The sequence below is a fragment of the Poromitra crassiceps genome (assembly GCF_964638095.1).
Source record: "Poromitra crassiceps genome assembly, chromosome: 28".
NCBI lineage: Eukaryota > Metazoa > Chordata > Actinopteri > Beryciformes > Melamphaidae > Poromitra > Poromitra crassiceps.
In genome coordinates, this window is record NC_139651.1 from 10,260,954 (window position 1) to 10,284,273 (window position 23,320).

The 23,320-nt window shown below is 45.5% G+C and overlaps 1 protein-coding gene across 1 annotated transcript in view; it reads right to left on the minus strand.

Moving 5' to 3' along the window:
* Positions 1-23,320, minus strand: part of thsd4 (thrombospondin type 1 domain containing 4) — a gene marked incomplete at both ends in the record, with an annotated part of 69,450 nt that overhangs the window by 40,552 nt on the left and 5,578 nt on the right. Inside the window, 4 exons of the mRNA XM_083662468.1 lie at positions 18,032-18,168; positions 18,630-18,732; positions 20,368-20,815; positions 22,794-23,188. Coding sequence (XP_083518594.1) covers positions 18,032-18,168; positions 18,630-18,732; positions 20,368-20,815; positions 22,794-23,188 — 1,083 coding nt within the window. The remainder of the gene's footprint in view (positions 1-18,031; positions 18,169-18,629; positions 18,733-20,367; positions 20,816-22,793; positions 23,189-23,320) is intronic.

Genomic DNA, 23,320 nt, shown 5'->3' on the forward strand with positions numbered 1-23,320 from the left:
CACAATCCAGGACCAATGCTAAATGTCTTAAACCTGGATTATTTTGAATGGCCTGCAGGGGGCGACTCCACTGGCTGCAAATAAGAAGTCAGATTGTATGTTCAATGGGAAAATGACCCTACTTCTGACTTGATTTATGGCCTCAGTAAAACACTTTCCTAATGAGTTTATGGTCTCAATCTCTAGTTTCAAGTCTTCTTCACTACATCATGATGTTCATTTTGTAAATTATGCTCCCATTTTGAGTCAAATACATGATGAAGCAGACTATGTTTTGGGGCATCCAACAAATCTCCCTAGCAGCAGTAGTGCCTTGATCTACCTAATGAGTTACTAACTGCTAACAGCATGCTCTCTACATGCTCACAATGTCCTACTGTATGGGACTGGCGAAGCATGCTTGTGACCGGAAGGTCGTCGGTTCAATCCCCGGGACCGGCAGGAGAAATCTGGGTGGGGAAAGTGAAACGGCAGCGCTTGCCCCTCCCTCATTACCACCACTGAGGTGCTCTTGAGCAAGGCCCTTAACCCTTAACCGCTCCAGTGGAGCTGATCAGTGGCCAGCAGATCAGACTGTGGTTGCACTGGGCAGCTTCCGTGTGTGAATGTATAAATAAATGTAAAAAGAAAAAGAAAAAAAGATTTGTACTTCCACATGTTAGCAGTCATATGCAAGATTCATTGTATTTCAAATCTTATTTTCCAACATTTCCTGACATTTTAGAGGACAGCCTACACACACTACACTTGAATAATCTGTTACTAGATCAGTAAGAGCTAAGCAAGGTAGTGGGTGCGGTGGGGATGGTTGTCTGGGGGGTGCATCTGGGATAGATATTAGCCAGCAAGGCCAGGCATGTAGGTCTCCTGATTGTTCCCTCCGAGCGATGCATCTGACTGAGGAAGGCAGGAGCGGAGTGGAGGAGGACCGGGGTAATGAAGAAAGCAGGTGGGAAGGGGGGTTGGAGCTGGGAGGGGCAAGGTGTGTGTGTGTGTGTGTGTGTGTGTGTGTGTGTGTGTGTGTGTGTGTGGGGGGGGGGGGGGGGGGGGGGGGAGAGGGGGGGCGGGCCTGCCAGCTGACGATGAATGACAGAGTCCTCCTGACGAGTAGGAATGGAGCAGTCACTGTACACCACTGGGTCTCCCACCGTGTGCCTTCATGAGCCGTGTGTGTGTGCGCAGTGCAAGGAAAGAAATTGGCCAGATGCTTGGTGGCGCCTCTGGGCAAGTGCCCATTTGCCCATATGGTTAATCCGTCCATGCTGTGATGTCACTGAGTGAGGCCCCGCCTCCAGTTGAAGATGTAACTGATCAGTGAAATCAGCTGTTTGGCCGCATGGAAAGCCGCACGATAGCACGTGTTTGGACACCACTGCAGCTCCATTCAAAGCTTCATTATCCATATCGTCCTCACCAGGTGGAACCACCGTCCATAGAACAACGTCACATTGGTAGGAAAACAGCATGAGAAGAACCTGATCGGCTGTTAATGGCCGATAACCTTGGCTACATGTTCTTAGCAGAAAAGCTTGTTGACCATCTACAGTATAAGGCCAAGTGTCCATGTCTGTGTCTTTTCTGGACTTGATATATGTTTTCATGCCAGTGGGGGGCAGAGCGTTCCATGACCACCTCTTTCATTACAGGGGAAGATGACATGCCCTACCTTCACATGCGCTACCCAGAGCAATTTAGAGAGAGAGTGACGTCAGCGGAGGACCAACATGTGTGACTCATTAGCCAATGAACAGCCAGGAAGGGGTCTCGCGCTACTTTTGAATGCTAAAATAAAGCTGATAATGTACAATTTGATTAAGAAAAAATCTTTCAAAGTACACCACAAACTGTCCATTTTGCTGCAACTCGACAGTGCTGCTTAATCCAGGACCTTACTTCCTGGAACTCTTGAGAGTAAAGAAAATGGTATATACACGGCTCTGGCCCTACCTTCATATCAACAAGTGGCTGTTGTGAAGCACGGGACAGTGACGTACTCCCCAGACACACACACACACACACACACACACACACACACACACACACACACACAGAGAGAGAGAACGGGACAAAATAAACGAGATCAGCTCCACGTTCACGTCTTTGTCTCTGTGTGTTTGGCTTTCTTTATACACCTGCTAACAGCCTCCCATTGATGAAGCTATTAGAAGCCATTACATCAGAATTTATGGTGGGGCTCGACCCCAGGAGGAGGCCACCTACAGCAGCACCGTCACACTCTCTTAGTCATGGACACACACACACACACACACACACACACACACACACTCTAAGCTCTACACACATTCCCAAACACATTATAAATAAACACATCCGAGTGTGATTGGCGGCGCACACACACCTAAACACACACACACAACCACACACACACACACACACACACACACACACACACACACACACCTAAACACACGTACACACACACTCGTCTGCCTATAGTCTTTCTTCCCTTATCTTACTCTCAGATGAGCGTAAGTTCCTGCTGCCCCTCAGTGAAGTGCTGGCCACACATTAAGGTCTCCAGATCTCCGACGTTCCAAACGAACCGTTGAGGACATAAAATGTGCTCAACCATGTCTTCAACTCGCAGCCACCCAGATAGCAGCCGATCACTGTCAACAGCCGTCTGTCTGAGGAAGGACCTGTGTGGCCGCCAGGAGCTAAAAATACAACCTTGTAGGCATATAGGATCCCCTCATAAATCTGTCCCCACAGGACACTGGAGCTGCTCTCTGCCCTCCATACAATCTACTACTGCATAGCTCAACCTGTTGTATGTAGGGCTGCAACTAATGATTTTCATAATTGATTAATCTGTTGATTATTTTCTCGATTCATCAATTAGTTGTTTGGTCTATAAAATGACAGAAAATGGTGAAAAAATGTCGATCGGTCCCAAAGCCCGAGATGACATCCTCTAATGTCTTGTTTTGTCCTCAACCCAAAGGTATTTAGTTTACTGTCATAGAGGAGTGAAGAAACCAGAAAATATTCACATTTAAGAAGCTCGAATCAAGAGAATTTTGACCTTTTTTTCTTAAAAAATTACTCAAAACGATTAATCGATTATCAAAATAGTTGTCGATTATTTTTCTGTCGATCGACTAATTGATTAATCGATTAATCGTTGGAGCTCTAGTTGTATGTCAGCCAACCTAGTCGCTGTGTAACTTCATTTCTTATTTAAATCTCCAGACACACCGACAGGATGGGTCAGCATCTAACGTTCATTCATGTTCTCTGTTCTTCTACACATCCAAAACTACACACAAAGCAGTCATCCTCCTGATAAATCTATTTCAGAAGCTAAAAGTTTCATTCTGTTACACCTACAGTTACAGTTTCAGCTGTTACTGCTTAAATGTTCCATGTTTTTTGCTGCAGTGTCGTTACCGCACGCATGAAAACGTTACTGAACGCAGCGTGAGGATCGCAGCACGACTCGAGGATGAAGTCAAGGATGGAGCGTATTCTGACGGTCCACTCCCATCTGACGGACCACTCTCATCTGACGGACCACTCTCATCTGATGGACCGCTCTCATCTGATGGACCACTCTCATCTGATGGACCGCTCTCATCTGAAGGACCGCTCTCATCTGATGGACCGCTCTCATCTGAAGGACCGCTCTCATCTGATGGACCCCTCTCATCTGAAGGACCACTCTCATCTGATGGACCGCTCTCATCTGAAGGACCGCTCTCATCTGATGGACCGCTCTCATCTGAAGGACCGCTCTCATCTGATGGACCCCTCTCATCTGAAGGACCGCTCTCATCTGATGGACCGCTCTCATCTGATGGACCGCTCTCATCTGAAGGACCGCTCTCATCTGATGGACCGCTCTCATCTGAAGGACCGCTCTCATCTGATGGACCGCTCTCATCTGATGGACCGCTCTCATCTGATGGACCGCTCTCATCTGATGGACCGCTCTCATCTGATGGACCACTCTCATCTGATGGACCGCTCTCATCTGAAGGACCACTCTCATCTGATCGACCGCTCTCATCTGATGGACCACTCTCATCTGATGGACCACTCTCATCTGACGGACCACTCATCTGACATCTGATGTGCTGGAGCTTCAGTAAACTCAATGTCAGTCACTGTCGAGAAAACTTCCGGACAACACTCGAAAACTTCCAAACCATGCATTTAAAAAAGAAATGCTGAACACCCTCGATGTGAGGTTACTGTACACTGGCAGCGGTATTCTTTGATGGTCCTTTAGACCAACAGCTCAGCAATAAATGTGAAAGCTGCTTGGATCTGAATGCGTGTGTGTTCCTTTTTCTGTGCTGAGACTAATAGTGAAAGTGTCGACTCAATTCTTGTTGTGCTGAACTGCCAGGATACCATGAGGAAATGGACGTTCTACAACACAGCACTGAACACTGGCTGTCTTGTGTTCTGGTCTGCTACTAGACCCTGTTGGGGTAACTCAGCCAAGGTATACCCCAGAGACAGAGTGTCAGAATGGCCTGATGGTTATAATGACTGTCCTGTAACTCGAACAGGTTGGATCCTCTCGATTCCGTCCTTCCCTGCTGAACTGACACACCTAACTGTATATATCTGCTTCAAGCTCTTTCGGCTGCTGCTGCACTCTGACATGCGTACATGTGTTTCTCATAATGGACATGTGAAGACAGGGATACATTTGGGACAAAGACTGACGTGCTCTTTCGACAAGGACAGACCTCTTTATCTAGACGTTACTCTGTCCGTACCACCAGCTCAGCATCACTGCAGGCGATACGTCCCACTGAAGAAATGGACCATATTTCAGCGTATCAGCAGCCATGGGGGAACGAGCATGGAGGTCTTGGGGCGGTGGAGACCTGGAGATGATGATTCACGAGGCCGCTTCAGGGAATTCTGGACAGCCCAAATCTCCATTACAGCATACACCGATGGGAGCACATTGCTAGCGTGCTGCGCACCGCACAGCAGCAGCTGTCAAACACAAGCACCTGTGTGATTAGTCACAACGGGGTCGTGACCTCCGTTTGTCGTAAATCACAATATACGCAGGTCAGTCAGAGGCAAAATGGAGTGGCACAGTATATTCAGTGTTGGGGGTAACTCATTACAAAAGTAACATATTACATGTAAATATATTACCTTCAGCAGTAACTCGGTAATATAACTTATATTACCAATAGGATTTCAGTAATATTGTAGCCTGGGTAAACCCAGCCTCCACGTGACCTCTATGTGCTATCAGTCACAAAGACTTACGCTACAGGCATAGCCTGTGACATCACGTTGAAGGCTGGGTTTATCCAGGCTAGTAATATTATACCAGTTACTTTGTCAAGTAACTCAAGTTACAAATTGAGTTAACAAAAATTAATCAAAGCACATATTTATATAAAGATACAATCATTTCCTAATTAAACTGTGTGTTTTATGCAAATAACCACTACAGATGACAATAACAAAGGAAAAGAATAACATTTCGAATTTTGGATTGTTTACACTGACTTCAAGGCGGTTGGAATTATTTTTCGAGATGGTTCCGGAGCGGCGATGTCATTCTGCTGCTGCTGTTGTTTTGATGAAAGTAATGAAAAAGTAGTGTAATAAGTAACGAGTTACTCTACATAGACAGTAATATTGTAAAGTAACTTATTACTTTCAAATGAAAGTAACTAGTAATATGTAGTATTACATTTTGAAAATAACTTGCCCAACACTGAGTATATATTATAATGCAAACTTTAATTTGCACACCTGTACACATTAAAATAAGTAATTGATTTCATGTATAGCGTCATACAAGACTACAGTAGTAGTGAAGCAGGGCTAGACAGAGAACCACAGGGATTCTCACAAGAAAATACAAGCCTTATAGAGAGCCAAAGGGAAACTTCACTTCCTGCTTCAGCACTGTACTGTACCAGAGATTTTCATCCGCCATTTATTTTCCCATAGACATCTCGTAAAATGCTTATAAAAATAGTCTTACTTGCTCAAACCAAACGGTTCAGATATATTTAGAAACATTTATAACATTTAACTCCGACCACAACATAAAAATTTGTGAATTTAAAGAAAATATTTTTTCTATGTTGTTTTTTTAAGTTTTGGTCCGCGTGAAATGTTCTATGGTCCCTCCCGATTCTAAATATATCTGAACCGTTTGGTTTGACCAAGTAAAACTATTTTCTATAAGCATTTAACGAAATGTCTATGGGAAAATAAATGGCGGAAGAAAATCTCTGGTACAGTGCTGAAGCAGGAAGTCACGTTCACTTTGCCTCTCCATTCAGAAGAAATTAGCAGCGCAAATGTAAAAGACAGGCGACAGAGGCTGGTTGGAAACACATCAAATGAAGGTCCCATTGAAAGCAGACACTTTGCTCTCTCACAGCGTGAAGGAGGGAACGAGGCCCCACTCAGAAGGTTAAACACTCCCCTGTCTCCTGAAGAAAGACTTTTATGAGCTGGAGGCAGCGACCCAGCCAGAGGAGTGGCGGCGCGGAACAAGCGCGTAACCCCCCCCCCCCCCCCCCCAAATCCGCCGTGCTCAAGTCCAATAGACTCAAACAGGTGACCCGGAGCCGACAGGGGCCGGCGAGGGTCGGTGTGAGTCAGGGTGGGCCAGCAGGGCCCATTGAGAACCAGGGCGGTCAGGACAAACTGAAACATCCAGCTGCTTACAGTACGTGCTGCTGCCTCTCTCAACTCTCCTTCAACTGGAAGTTCCAGATTCAAGACGCCGTGACAAAGCACCTGCCCTAAAAAGCGTCCTTGAGCAGCGAGACTCTGAATGAGATGAAGTCAATGTAGAACACTTTGAATCAGAAGTCAATGTAGAAGTCTCCCCAGAGGAACTGCTTGCCAGGAGAAATCATTGGTGACAAACTGTTGGAGAGACACTATAGTAGCACGTTTCAATAATACTTTACTTCTACTGTATAGAGAGGCAAAGTGACCGCCTACTTCCTGCTTCAGCACTGTACCAGAGATTTTCATCCGCCATTTATTTTCCCATAGACATTTCGTAAAATGCTTATAGTTGCTTAGTTTGACTGGTTCAAACCAAACGGTACAGATATATTTAGAAACAGGAGAGATCACATAACATTTCACTGGGACCAAAACGTAAAAGAAATGCAGGTTTAAAGAAAATATTATTTTTCGATGATGTTGTTTTTTATTTTGGTCCGAGTGAAATGTTCTATGGTCTCTCCCGATTACAGCGTTAGCTGAACCGTTTGGTTCGACGAAGTAAAACTATTTTTATAAGCATTTTACGAAATGACTATGGGAAAATAAATGGCAGATGAAAATCTCTGGTACAGTGCTGAAGCAGGAAGTGACGTTCCACTTTGCCTCTCTACAATGTTGGATAGATACAGAAGAGTGCATGAAGGGGGACTTCTACAATGGCTACCACTCAACATTTAGACTTTAGACATTTAACTGACAATGAATGCAGCAGCAGTCAAGTACATTTCTAGATTGCGAGTATTACAAGCGACCACCGGTTAGGATGGTGCCCGTCTCCAGTAGATAATCCCAGCATATCCTTAATATGTCCAATGACTGAAGACAGGTTCTGTTGGCGTGAATCTGTGATCATCTGCATGTAGAGGAACATGCTGCTGAGCCTACAGCTGGGGCTTGTCGTGAGCGAGACGGGGATTGAGGTGTCTCCGTCAGTCTCTGCCAGGCAGGCTGTATATCAGAGCACTCATCCCCCGTTTTAACAAGTGTGTGTGTGCGCCAGGCCAGGGAATGCATCAAGCAGATGCAGCTGTCAAGAGGAGAGGAGTGAGGAGAGGCTGCTTGGCTGTCGTTTGATGAGTTTGGGCCTGAGCCGGGGCACGCACTGGAGCGCTGGAGAACAGGGTGGAAGCCAGCGGCTCAGCTCTCGAGTCGACATAAGGTTGGGTAGACCCAGAGCCGTGTAGCTATATAGAAGAGTCTCCATTCACTCCAATGGACCAGTTTACTCTCAAGAGTTCCAGGAAGTAAAGGTTCTGGATTAAGCAGCACTTTCGAGTTGCAGCAAAATGGACAGTTTGTGTTGTACTTTGAATTTTTTTTTTTTTTTTTTTAATCAAATTGTACATTATCAGCTTTATTTTAGAATTCAAAAGTAGCGCGAGACCCCTTCCTGGCTCTTCATTGGCTAATGAGTCACGCATTTTGGACCTCCGCTGACGCCACTCTCTTACTAGATTGCTCTGGGTAAACCGAGCCCCAATATGTAAAGTTTTCTCTCTCTTTTTTTTTTTAACATTGCACTGCTTATCAGCAAAACAAATTAAGATATTTTACAAAACGTTCGTTCCACTTCTAAATTCGGCGCATGCATCATCCAGCAGAAAGTAGCAGCTTATTTCAATATGATTTCAACTTTCAACTTTCATAACTGGTTTGCCTGTGATTTCATCATCTTCTCACAGCAAAAAAAACAAAACTGTAGACTATGGGGAGCAGCAGCATTAGGGAGGCTGCAGTCAAATCCATTTTAAAAGGTGACATTACTATATTGAAATGAACACACTGGATCACGTTCACAATCCACCAGTGCACCCTAGTGATTCACAAAGTCACGTTCAACAAGGGCAAGCGAGGCAACATTGAACGACCCGGTTTCTGAGCGCAGTTTGACATCATGTTCTCTTCCATAGAAGGAGAGGAGGTCTTTTATCGGAGCAGACCCTCACAGCCACACAGAAACACAGACTGTCCTCCTGACCTGACATGCAACACGCGCTGCCGCTTTGGTCCGGACCACTGGCAAAGCAGCTGGGGGTGTTGAAGGGACTTGGACAGTCAATGGTCAAGACACAGAGTAGCAACATAGGAGACCACTGACTGACTGACTGACTGACTGACTGACTGACTGTATTGTAATGCATCATGTAAACATTAAGATTGACATTCTTTTATGAATGCATCAAGGAAAGTTCTGTGAAGGAACTTTAATGGAAGGATCAAAAACGTAAAGCTAACGTAACCCTGCAGCCGGAGGCAGAACTCGCCATCTTCGGCTGCTCGGAGTTCCTCTCTGAACTTCCCTACAGCTGTGAAATAATAAGACACTGGGGACAACTGTCGCCAAAAGACTCATCCTGAAGGAATGGAAGTCCTCCTCTTCACCTTCTTTTCAAGTGTGGCTGATGGACATGATCTCTGTTATACAGATGGAGAGACTCAGGTTCCTGAGAACCAACTCGCTTAGAAGGTTCTCAACTATTTGGGACCCGTTTCTGGGCTACTTTGACAAGGTTAAAAAGGACTAGTGAGCAGTGACTAGGATTAGGGGTGATGGACAGCTTGTCTAGTCAGGTTTCCCGTCGACCCCTTGAGTGGGATCCTTTGCGTAATAGCTCTCACAAGCACATAAGCACCTTTTGCGGCTGGTAGCACCACGGTAACAATGCCAAATGTCAATGATGTATGTTTTTTTTGTGTTTGTCTTGTTCGTTTATTGTTCTATAAAAAATATATATATACAGTATATATAAAAAAAAACGTAAGGTAACGTAACGTAACGTAATCATAAAAATACAGTAAAGCAAAAACGAGATCTTAAGATGGATTAATGTGATTGGACGGTTTTGACAACAGCAGATTCTGAGGTTTCCTGCTTTATTTACGATGACAGTGGCAGTGTTGAAGAAAGCCATCGTCATGATCTACTCTACTGCATATTCATCATCAGAGCTGCCCGCCACCTATTGGGTCTAGAATAGTAGCTACAAATCCCAGCGAGATAGATTTCACCCTGTGCCGGGGCCCACCACCGCCGGCAGAGGAGTGTGTGTGGTCAGTGATCGCCCTTTAAAAATACACACACCCTTCTCAAGTGCACTTCCTTGGCATAAAGGGAGCGAAGTCGCAGCTCAATGGAAGTCCCACCATAAAGAGGGCTTTCAGTGTTCATCTAATGAGTAACCACATTCAGAGCTGGCTCTTCCTGCTCAACTTAAATCACAGAGAGCGTCCATGTTTTTGCATTTGTACATGTGATTCGTTTTCCATCTTTCCATTTACAAAAAAGACAAAAAAGCGATCCACAAGACACAACACATCCGGTCTTTAACTCTCAAGCCAATGAAGTTTATGGTGAACATTTTCTCCTGAGGTTTAACTTGTGTGATGAAGACTCTTGCTAAAACTGCATTAGAAACTAACTCATCTGGATGTCCGACTTCCATTTACCAGTTGAACAGACATAAGAAACCAAAAATGCAGCCATTGTCCATAATGCTATTATTATCATTTAGAGTGCTTTAAAGTGACTCACAATTTACCCACCCACCTGGTACTCCATGCAGATTAAAACAAACACATGTTCGCAAATACTATTTGACCCGGGTCTGGTTTGAACCACCTTCTTACCCTGAGAGTTGAAACCAACGAAGGTTCACTGTATTAACAAGTCAAATATTGATATGTCTTGATAGCAGTGACATTGTGCCATACAATTTCACATTAACGCACAAACCAAAACTGTTTACATCACTCCCCCACTGTCCAGACAGAAGACACAAGAGAGGCAAGAAACTCACTTCATCCACAGAGGAACTGATGGCTTCCATCTACTTTCAGTATTTGACCTGAAAAAGGATTTTCAGGGCCTATGAAAAATGTCTGCCAAAGCAAGGGTTAATTTCTTTTTCTGGTCTGTTATACAGCGCAGAGCCAAAAACACAGACAAAATAAGGACATGTAACTTAAGATAAGACAAGGCTTTGAACATTGTTATAGCTCGGACTGTCTCTCTGGGATAATCCCTATGGAGTCAGAGAGCTACAGTATCTGATGGTGAAGCCAGTGACTGAAAATGGTTTACTTTCGACTTGCACCTAAGAAGCAACGCACTGTACAGCTGTGTGCATGGTGAGCTGTCCAATCAAGAGTGCTTACTCAGCAGTTTTGAAAGAAGTGTGTCTCTGCAGCACAGCTGAAGTGTGTCTCTGCAGCACAGCTGAAGGGTGTCTCTGCAGCACAGCTGATGGGTGTCTCTGCAGCACAGCTGAAGTGTGTCTCTGCAGCACAGCCGAAGGGTGTCTCTGCAGCACAGCTTAAGTGTATCTCTGCAGCACAGCTGAAGTGTGTCTCTGCAGCACAGCCGAAGGGTGTCTCTGCAGCACAGCTGAAGTGTGTCTCTGCAGCACAGCTTAAGTTGTCTCTGCAGCACAGCTAAAGGGTGTCTCTGCAGCACAGCTGAAGTGGGACAAAATGGTGAAGGAACGCAAAGGCCCGGCCGGTGCAAACAAAGAGAGTGTCCTGAACAGTGAGCAACTGTTTGGCTTGCTTCAGCTCTCTTACGTTCAGGATGTGAGCTGTCTGCCTGTGAGTAAGCACAGGCACTAAAGTGCAAGGAAAGAACATTCACGGGTCATTTAAATACGTGTGGGCAAACTGAACATTACCTGAAAAAGAAAAGCTGAGCTAAGTAACTTGGACAGATTCCAAGTCCTTTTTTCCATAAAATTCATACTACTAAAGTTTGGGGCAGTTTACAAATGGTGATGAAATTTTAATGGGCAAGAGTCAGAGCAATGAGAAGCTTTGTTAACTTGTTCGGACTGTTAGCGACCACATCAGCAAATCCTCTACAAAATTCCATCTTGGATGGTTTTGGGGCAGGAAGATGGGTGGCGATATACTGCGAGATGTTTGTCAGGCAACTGCACAGCCAACAAGCCACAAGGTGCTCCTATCTGAGCTATTCACCGTCTGGCTTGAGAGACTAACATGGAAGTGTAAATACAATCGGAAGTTCCGATTGTATTTACACTTGCTGTGACTCATGAACATAGTCTGACTCATAATGTGAGTCAAACTAGGTTTGACCAGGTGAGTCACACTAGTTTGAGCAGGTAAAACAGCCGGCATTTTGAACAGGAAGGGGCACGCACAAGGTGAATAGAGCAACAATGGTGAAGTAAATTGTGGGCAAAATTGATCACTCAAAAAGCTGTGTGTAGCCTATCTGCCTTAACAGTTGGATGTCTGCTCTTTTATTAATCAGGAATTATTGAGGAGTCAGCTGATCAAAACGTGTTGCCATTGTGTAAAAGCAATATTACCTGCATAGTTTGGGTGCATGGTTTGGGACATGCGACTCTCTAACACAGCAAGTTAAGGGTGTCATTGCGTCAGAATCAGAAATGTGAGATGGAGACATGTGGTGGCACCTCGGGTCAAAGGTCAAATGGACAGAGCTAGGTTGTTATTCATGCAGCACGAGAGGCATCAGGGAGAAGTATCAGGGAGCAGACCACACAAACTGGAGCATGTCTGGTAAGAGCCAGCGTTTCCTCTCTAATCAGCAGCGGGGCGTCACTATAGCAGCAAGCACACAACTTCCACTAAAAACTGAAAATTAAAACGACTGCATAATTTAGCAAAATTTCCCTTAAAACACAATACAGTACAGTACAGTCCAGTCCTAATGTTTATTTTTTATATGTATTATGGTTAAACAGTTCAGCACCACAACCAGTGCCAGAGAATCACAACTGAGACAAAAACAGAAGCCCAAAAATAAAAGTACCTTCAAGTAAATAAATAGATAGATAAAAAAAAAAAAAAAAAAAATGATGGTTGAGGCAGGGGCATATTATGTAGCTGTAGGTTTAAACCCAGCTCATGGCTTTGGCACATCTCCTCCTCACACTACTCTCCACACACACACACACACACACACACACACACACACACACACACACACACACACACACACACACACACACACACACACACACACACACACACACACACACACACACACACACAGCTTGTAAACACAGCATGATATATGTTTTACGTTTTTTTATTTAACCGAACCTAACCTTTATTTTTTTTTAAGTTTGTCCTGTACTGTAGATCAATGTGCAAGAGTAGATGTCACTTTTTCAAAAGGTGAACAGAATGTCGGCTACACATGAATGTCTGCTGCGGTCTGCAAACTACAAAAAGCACAGAATAAACGCAGCCTTAAGACAAGATAAGGATAGTTCTGTGAAGAAAAGGGGCCAAAGCGGGAGGAACAGCTGTTTCTGTTGGCTATGTCATCAACATTGGTCTTTGGTCTTTTTTCTGAAAAATTTACAACAGCATGAGAGGATAGGCCCTGACCTGCCGGATTCCCTGCGTTGGAATATTCAGATGACAAAGTATGGTCAGGTTCTGCTGTTTTTCCTGGCCTGGCCAGTAGAGGCAGCGCGTCGCTGGTTGAGTTCCAGGTGGGAGTGTCTCAGTAACACCCCTCAATGCCTCGGGGGAAATGGACCAATTATGTGGCTGCTATGTAAGACACTTCCTGATCCATATTGTGGAAATTATCAGGAGCCAAAGTTAGCTCATAATAATAGAAAAGTGTTTACTACCAGCCTACTTGTTCAAACCAAACGGTTCAGATATATTTAGAAACAGGAGAGACCACATAACATTTCACTCTGACCAAAACGTAAAAAAAAACTGCTGATTTAAAGAAAAATGTTGGTGTCGATTTTGTTTTTTTTGTTTTGGTCTGAGTGAAATGTTCTCTGGTCTCTCCCGATTCTAAATATAGCTGGACCGTTTGGTTTGACGAAGTAAAACTATTTTTATAAGCATTTTACGAAATGTCTATGGGAAAATAAATGGCGGATAAAAATCGCTGGTACAGTGCTGAAGCAGGAAGTAGTAGGCGGTCAATTTGCCTCTCTATTCACCTTATGTTCCAACACAGGGGTCAGCCAGTTACTTCCTATTGTGTTTACACTTCCTGTGACAGTACAGTACTAGTGAGCAGGTAAAACAGATGGTGTTTTGAACAGGAAGTCATAACACAACTGGGTCAAGTGGGCGGGGCTACATAAGGTGAACAGCATCACAGCCATGTAAGATGCAGTCACGAAACTTTACAAAAAACATAATATTCCATCATCTGGGTTTGTTAATGTTGTTTTTCAACTCAGTTCTGAAGGGGTACGTACACACTGGTTTTCCCTACAGTTGGGTTTGCTGTTGAGAAAACAGCTGAAAACAATACAGTATGTAGCCTAATGCAATTACTTTTTGAAAAATTAATTTATTCCACAAAATCCCTGGCCAGCAGTGGGAACCCTACATACAGCCAGCTATACACAGCTAGCCATTCGTGCATGCCTTCACAGACAGACACATACGCACGCACGCACGCACACACACACGCACACACACACACGCACACACACACACACGAATGCACACACACACACACACACACACACACACACACACACACACACACGAACACACGAACACACACACACACAAACGCACGCACACACGCACACACACACGAACGCACACGCACACACACACACACACACACACACACACACACACACACACACACACACACACACACCCACACACACACGCACAGGGACCATCAAAATGTTTGTATCCTATACAGTGGACTGTGCTTAGCTGTACAGCTCCCTCCTCAGCCCACTGACCACAGCGGTTGGTTAGCTACTGGGTGGAGAGGGAAGCCACCAACGCCACATCAAAGCAGACCACTTCTTCCACATGGTCATGAGAAACTGCAGCCTGAAACCATGGAGCAGCTGATTGTGCCATAGCAGCTGGACTCTATAATAGCTTGTCAAAATGTATATAAACGTCCCTCTAAATGTGTCAAATACATAGTAAAACTGGGTCATTATTACTTCGTAAGGGGTATAAAATATGTGTGGTGTGATGTAATGACATACATTGACTTATAATGCGATTACTTGAGTTGTTATCTTCTTCTTATTCTATGAGTTATATTATTATGTCACCATTTAATATGTTAGACCTGAGGTAATAATTGCCAGTTAATATAGTAGTCTGACATTTTTATTATTTTTATTATTATTTCTGATTTCCCCCCACATTTTCTCCCTGATTGTACTTGGCCAATCTCCCTCAGCTGCCTCGGTCGCTGCTCCACGCTCTGCCGATCTGGGGAGAGCCGTAGACTAGCACTGATGCTTCCTCCGACACATGCGCAGTTACCCGCTGCTTCTTTTCACCTGACAGTGGGGAACTTCACCGGCAGGACGTAGCATGTGGGAGGATCACGCTATATTCCCACCAGTTCCCCTTTGCCCCGACTAGGCGCCCCGACCGACCAGAGGAGGCGCTAGTGTAGTCTGATATTATAGCTTGTTTTCGACCACGTGATTCGGATGACGTCTGAGGGGCAATTTTGGTGCTTCTTTCAAGATGTGAGCGATCTTCCTTTAATCTGCCCCACTATTAACACATTGACTGCCAGCCGTTTTTTTTTTACTGTAGGTAGCTTCTGCCAGGCCTTTTTTTGAGGATTCTGGCTCATTTTACAAGAGCCGAGCATAATTTTCTGGTTGGACTTTGTGAACACAAAGTTCAGAAAAGTACTAATAGAATGTGTGCTTTCTCTGTCTAAAAGAGTTAGTTTGTAGAGTTAGTAGTTATGTAGATATTAGCCGTTGAGTACAGCATGGTTTCAGCGTCTGGAAATTTATTCAGAGATAAATGGCTTTTTGTGAATTCGATAGAACAGTCACTTTAACCATTCATTTTTGGCATCAGTAAGACCGTCAGACATTCTAAACAATAGTTTTGAACAGTAATTTCCTCCATAACAACAGGAAACACCCCTCTCATTCAAACTCCTCCCTCCGTGTGTCTTCTCCTCCTTCCTCCTGGCTCTACAGCGGGCGTGTCAGAAGCGCGTTGCTGCTGCCTGCCTGCCTGCCTGCGTGCCTGCCTGCCTGCTTGCCTGCGTGCGGACGCTCCTTGTGCGAGTCAAGATGGGCCGGGGAATGCGTGGGCGATGGGCAGATGTTGATTCTGGCCTTTCTGAGGTGTTTCAAAGTGTGTTTCACCTATAATCTATTTTGCAAATCGCTCTCCGCTCTCTGTGTGCTGCTGCCGGTGCGCGGCCGCTCTCGGGCAAGACAAGTCTGGAATGGATTACTGTAAAATCGCCTCGCCATTTCCTTGAATGGCTTGCTCCCGCGGCAGTTTTTTCTTTGATTTCGCTCGTCTGGGGGAGCACTGTCAACACTTAGTGGGTCGGTAAAATAGATTATACACATTCAATACCTCCAATAATTGTATAGGAGACGTAAAAGGGATTGATCAACGCCCCACCGTCAAAAAAAAAAAAACGATTTTTTTGACGTATCAATACGTCGCTGGCAGTCAACGGTTGGATTCTGCTTGACGTATCAATACGTCGTTGGCAATGAACGTGTTAATATTGATTACAATCACATTATTTTATTGTCCAAAAATGCCAGTGTGATGATGTTGTAACAGAAGACTATGAATAGAAAGGAAAATCTGGATTTATAGCTTTAGCCGTATCATTCAGCCCCTCCCCCCTGTGAAAAAGCACCATGTTGTCTGTGTTAAAAGTTGAAATCAGATCAGGGCCAAATGAAAGATCAGAGGGGGCTTTCTATCTTGATTAAATCTTAAGATGGTCAAAATTGCTGCTTGGATAAATGTGGTTAACAGAGCACGGTTAGCATGCCCAGCTGTGATGAGGAAGGCTCAAGAAATGACCTCCTTGAAGAGCAGATTTTGGCCAGAGTTCATTCAGAATCGCGGCTTTTTAACTCGGGCTGAAAAGCCCCAACATATTTCTTAAGAGTTAAACCGTGATCAAAAGGAGGCTAAAGTGAATCCAGCACACTGAATACATGGCCAGTCATAAGCACATTGCAGGCCCACATGGGGGACGGACGTATGTGCACACAGGTGTGTTTTGGTGATACATATTAAATCCGAGGTCAGCAGTACAAATATGTCCTTCATTGAAATCCCAGATCTCCCCCCTGCTTTGGGCCAAGAGATTAAATGCTTCCTCCTAGCCTCCAACTTCACTCCTTCACACAGGAAGAGCAGCACACTCTTTATGTTCTGCTGCCCTCTGCTGGTGACACCCATTATTACATATGATATGTCACACCAAAGGTGCAAAGTAACATAGTCCAATTCTCAATTCACTATGACGTGTCACTAAATCATCCAGTGAGTTTTAGGTGATACAATAGTGTGAAAAGCAGTCTATGTGGTGAATGGACTGCAATCACCGGTATATAGCACTTTTCTAGTCAACTGACCGCTCAAAGTGCTTTACGAAACAATGCCTACATTCACCCATTCTCACACATTCACACACAGATGGCGGTAAGCTACCACGCAGGGTGCTGGCGCAACCATCAGGAGCAGTTTGGGGTTCAGTATCTTGCCAAAGGGCACTTCGACATGCGGTCTGGAGGAGCCAGACTGACCTGATTGTTTTTACATGTATACAGCTTAATTATGTAATTATGTAGCTAGCTTATTTACACACACACACACACACACACACACACACACACACACACACACACACACACACACACACACACACACGTGTGTGTATATATATATATATCTATAGATATATAGATATAGATATATAGATATATATATATATAGATATGTAAATTATCTAAATATTGAATGTGCCGCATGTCCAAATTGCATCAAATTTGACAATGCACTTCCTCAGATTCCCACACACTCGCCAAGCGTGAAGTCAATTGGACAGTTCTTGAGATATGCGATAAACAGACAGACAGACAGACAGACAGACTAAATATACAGAGATTCCTATCATTAGTAGAGAGATACTGATACAAACTCAATGCATCCTCGAGCAAGGCACCTAACTGTAACTCCCAGACTGCCTCAGTGGAGCTGCTCAGTAGCCAACAGTAGCAGACGGTGGTTGTACTGGGCAAATGTGTAATTGAGCAGGTGTGTGTAATTGAGCAGGTGTGTAATTGAGCAGGTGTGTGTAATTGAGCAGGTGTGTAATTGAGCAGGTGTGGTAATTGAGCAGGTGTGTAATTGAGCAGGTGTGGTAATTGAGCAGGGCAGGTGTGGTAATTTATTTATCAGCGCTGCTGATAAATAAAAACGAATCCCTTTGCTGGAGAAAAGTTTTCCCCTGGATGAGAAAGTGTGGAAAATGGCCTACCGTACACTGTCCCGCCACACAGACCAAAGAATCGTTCTTTCCGCACGGCGTCCCGTCGATCACCCTGTCCGACTGTCGCACGTAGAACCTGAATCCGATGGCCCGGCAGTTGAGTTCACAGTGCTGGTCCAGAAGAACTGAAAGATTGAACGTCAGAATCATGTCAGGCACCAAGCAAGTGTCCTATAGAGTAAACTAAACTGCACTGTAGGATAAAACAAACGACTCAAACAAGCGGTTTACTTTGATCGCTAACACACACACAGAAAATCCCTATCACAGCTGCCACCAAAAGGACAGCGAACAAACCCAACGGTTCTGATCCCTGTTCTGTTCATTCGTTCGTTCTGATATTCGTTTGGAGCGCCAACTGCTGTTTCCATCGGTGTTGTTTTCTCACCAGAGAAATTACATTTCGTGAGGTGTTTCGATCGTAGCCTGGATACTTCAGGTCACTAAGTACACAGTACATCACACTGTCTAAGACAGGCAGCTGAAGCAGAAATAACTGATTCATTGTGAACTGAATGTCACTTTTGAAGGCCAAAGGTCACTGTCCTTTTGATCAAGTCCCCCCCCCCCGATGTAGTTCTCTTACCCTCATTGAACGGCTCCCATTCGTACAGTCGCCCCATGAAGGGCTGGCTGTTGTAGGAAGAACACTGAACAGCCCTAATGTGTCTGCTGGACGGAGGACAGGCCTGAGGATGGACCACACACACACACACACACACGCGCACGCACACGCACACACACGCACGCACGCACGCACGCACGCACGCACACACACACACACACACACACACACACACACACACACACACACACACACACGTATAGAACAGGTTAAAGCATTTTGTACGTCATGCTCATTGACTGACTGCTGGAGTCAGCCTTCTCATCTGTTTTCACCTTGTGGTTGTTAGTCTCTGTGTTTGTTAGTCTGTGTGGTTGTTAGTCTCTGTGGTGGTTAGTCTCTGTGGTTGTTAGTCTGTGTGGTTGTGAGTCTCTGTGGTGGTTAGTCTCTGTGGTTGTTAGTCTGTGTGGTTGTTAGTCTCTGTGGTGGTTAGTCTCTGTGGTTGTTAGTCTGTGTGGTTGTTAGTCTCTGTGGTTGTTAGTCTGTGTGGTTGTTAGTCTCTGTGGTGGTTAGTCTCTGTGGTTGTTAGTCTGTGTGGTTGTTAGTCTCTGTGGTTGTTAGTCTCTGTGGTTGTTAGTCTCTGTGGTTGTTGTCCAGGCAAGGGCACATTCTTGTCTAAAGAAGTTGGATTCCAGTATTTATGAAGGCTGGCTGGCCAGTAAAAATCAACCTCTCTGACATCTCTCTCTGTCCTCCTCTGTCTACACAAGCCCCCAGACAGCTCTACCTGACTTGAATATCTGCGTTATCGTACCGGGTACCTGTGGGTCTCAGCCAGGGCTTGAACAATATTTCGACGATATTGAAATATCCATCAATTTTGACCATTTTAATTTCAAAAGACTCAACAAATGCCAAGATCTTTCTCTCAGAATGACATTCTTAGGAAGTGGGGAAACTTTTGAAACAACATTTAGACCACGGGACACTAAAACTTAAAGCCAGACAAATGAAACTGTTAGCAGCTCCTTGAAGCAGGGTGAGGCAGGTTTCATTGCAGGTTTTATGGACGGCCACACCTGAAGCTGCTGAGTGAGAAAAGGAGAAACGCCCAACAGTTGACTCGCCAATATCCTCTTATTTTCTTTTCTTTTTGGCATTGACCTGAGGTATCTACACAAACTAATACATCTCTGTCTAAATCTAGTTACAGCTAACTCATTGGTATTGCTACTAACACATTTTCTCACATGAGGGACCCCTAAACTGAGAAAAATGAGACCACGGAGCCCCATTTGATAGGATTTTGTCCCACGGTCCCTGATAATAAGATTGATGCTTTAGAGGTTTTATTACAGAAAGTGTATAAAACACATGACCAAAATAGTCATTGTGTTACTTATGAATGGAATTATAGTGAAAATAAATGACCCCCCTTTTGGCTGGGGACCCCCTGGAACCCCCTCAAGGACCCCTGGGGGTCCCCGGACCCCCATTTGAGAACCACTGACTTAGGAGACTTTCGGCAGGTCTGAGTCAAGGGTTGACCACGCCCATTTAGGAGACTTGCTGCTACCACTTGTTAGAATTGGCGGAGCCTGCGGTGACCCATCTCTAGTCATATAATATCTATGCTACAAGTTAGCAGTTCTTATCATTTCATAGTCTGTTAACTGGTGAGACCACCAAATATGTAAAGGTCAATATGGCCCAAACAATATATAAAATATGTGTTTGTATGTTGTATAGAGGCTCTTACATTAGTGTTGCAGCTCTTGTAGTGGACGTGCTCTCCCGTGCAGGCGGAGGTAGGCAGGGGGTTGTAGGGTCGTTCTTGGTGCTGCTGAGGTCCGAGGTTGCCTGGGTGCTGCTCCTGCTGGTGCTGCTGGGGCTGCACCGGGGGCTGGTGGGCAGAACCGGGCTGGTAGAGGGGGGCCCAGACTGGGTTGGGTTTCGGCTGGGGCGCTCTGGGCTGCTGGTAGGGTCTGCTGCCGTACTGATGGAGGTTGTTGATGGGGTCCCAGGTGTTGGACCTGGGGCCACCGTGGCCTCTCGCGGCGGGCTGGAAGGCTTCAGACACCGGGGAGCGCCTCCTCCGTCTGTGGGGGTGAGCGGTCCCAGACGCCTGGCCCGTGTCCGTCTGCAGCGGGGCCACGAAAGGCATCCTCCCGTAGCCGTACTTCCCTGGGCCGATGTGACTGACCCTCCTGAAGACACACAGAATGAACAGATCAACACTCAATACAATGTGCCCAATAACATTCTCCACTCCTAATAAGTCTCCCTCTCAGTTTACCCAGAGCAATTTAGAGAGAGAGAGAGAGTGGCGTCAGCGGAGGACCAAAATGCGTGACTCATTAGCCAATGAACAGCCAGGAAGGGGTCTCGAGCTACTTTTGAATGCTAGAATAAAGCTGATAATGTACAATTAGATTCTAAAAGCAAAAAAAAAACGTTCAAAGTACAACACAAACTGTCCATTTTGCTGCAATTCGACAGTGCTGCTTAATCCAGAACCTTACTTCCTGGAACTCTTGAGAGTAAAAAACTGGTCCATTGGAGTGAATGGAGATGTCGCGACTCTTCTATATAGACGGCTCTGAGTTTACCTACTGCTCTGTCTAAATAAAGAAGAAACTGAGGAAAATGGGGGGGGGGGACTGAAAGACCACAGACGACACACAACAAATTTTAGACAGTATTTGTTGATGTCCAACAGCCATCTCTCTTCTCTTTTTTTTTTAATCGTTCTCGCTAAATGTCATCTGTGACTGAGGAGATTGTCAAAGCACTCCTTCCAAATTAGACGTCCTTTTCACAGATTTGTGAGAAGCATTAGTTCTCCCAGTGGCAGCAAAGCTGGGAGCTTTTGTTGTTATTTGGCTTCTTGGATTCCAATCCAAACAGCCCCCCATTACTCAGCTGTCAGCGCTGTTTGTTTAGCGCCTTCTTAGCCGGAGCACACAGGAAGGAGGTCCCCAAAGCTGCCAAGCACAAGCCAAGCCATTGACTCCCATCCATGAAAGAGTCGCTTTTTCCACTGGGGGGCAGTCAACTGGACCAGTCAACTGAAACACAGCGCAGGGTCCAAAGAGGCCAGGCTGCTCAGCATGCACAACAGCCATACAGCCACTTTAAGGGGCTTGCAGCTCCCAACAAAGACTCAGCACTGCCATAATGGAAATGTTTTTCATCTAGTATCACGGTAGCGTCGCGATATGAATTGCAATAGATGTAGGCAGGCACAGCTTTCTTCACAGTGTTTTTAGTGCTTAACATTTTTTAAATAAAAAAATGTATGTGGTGGGGAACAAATGATATATAATAATAGACAAAGAGGCCATTTACACCTGGCATTAACATGCCTTTTCTGTCGTCAGATTGCAATCAGATTGTGCTTGACCACTTGAAAGTACAGGTATAAACGCCCCCCCCCCCCACCCCACCCCCCCCCAAGACACATTGAAGATGGATTCCAATCTGATCGGCCAAACCACCTCTGGAAGTGTAAATGCAATGTGTCCTCTCAATCTGGATACAGCAACTGTATGCGGAATTGAGAGGACACCCACCCAGACTGCAATCTGATCATCCAAAACGCACGTTAACGCCAGGTGTAAACGAAATCAGGCTAATGTGGTCAAGCACTATCTGATTGCAATCTGATAGCAGAAAACACATGTTAATGATAACATGTTAATGAATAATATTTGGGATTGTTTTGTTTATTGTTTTGTCTTGTTTGCTGTTGTGTCTGCTGGTTATGTCTTTGGTTCTGGTGGGTATATGACCCTACCCTCTGGACATTATTTTCTTGTTTTATTTGTGGGCCCCCTCTAATAAGCTTTTAGTAGCTTCCTTGGGGTACCCTTTCGTACACACTGCATCATTGTTGTATATGAAGCTATTTGTATTGTGAAATTTCTTGTGTGTATGAATAAACAAAATCAAATCAAATCAATGCCAGGTGTAAATGGCCTCACAGTTTGCTCATTGACACAGCTCCTTTCCTCCTCAGAAAACTGATTGCAGCCTCTTGGAGGGCGGCAGTTAATAAAGGAACAGGCTGGTGACTGGAAAGACTCGGGTTCAAATGCTTGGACTCAGCTGGTGGGACGTGAATGAATAACGCTCAAACACATTTTCAATGTGTCCCTCCCCCGATATATAAAGCGATACAGTTACCTGCGCGGCCCGGGCCGAGCCTCCCTCTCCCTCTGCGGGCTCCTCAGCTCCCCGCGGCTGCTGCTGCTGCTGCTGCTGCTGCTGTTGGCGTCGTGGGGCGTGACGGCCGTGTCGCGGTGGTGCAGCGGCACGGTGGGCCGCAGCGCCGACACCACGTGTCCCGCCGGGTGCTGCTGCTGGAGGTGGTGGGCGGCCGGTCTTCTGGAGGAGGAGGGGTAATGGGACGACGGAGTGTACACGGGCAGGCAGGGTCTGCTCTGCTCCTGCACCCCGCCCCCGCAGGTCCGCGAGCAGGTCGACCAGGAGGACCCCCAGGCGCCCCAGGAGCCCTGCACACCTCCTCCTTGCCCCGCCCGGAACTCCTGTTGTTGGGGCGACTCTGCCCTCTGAGGAACCTGCGTTGGAGGAGGAGGAGACGCGACGACACAACCGGCGATTAGCGACACCGCGACACGCACACAAATGGGAGAAGGCCAAGCAGACAATGGGAGAAGTGCCAAGCAGCACGGCTGGAAAAGCTCCACCAG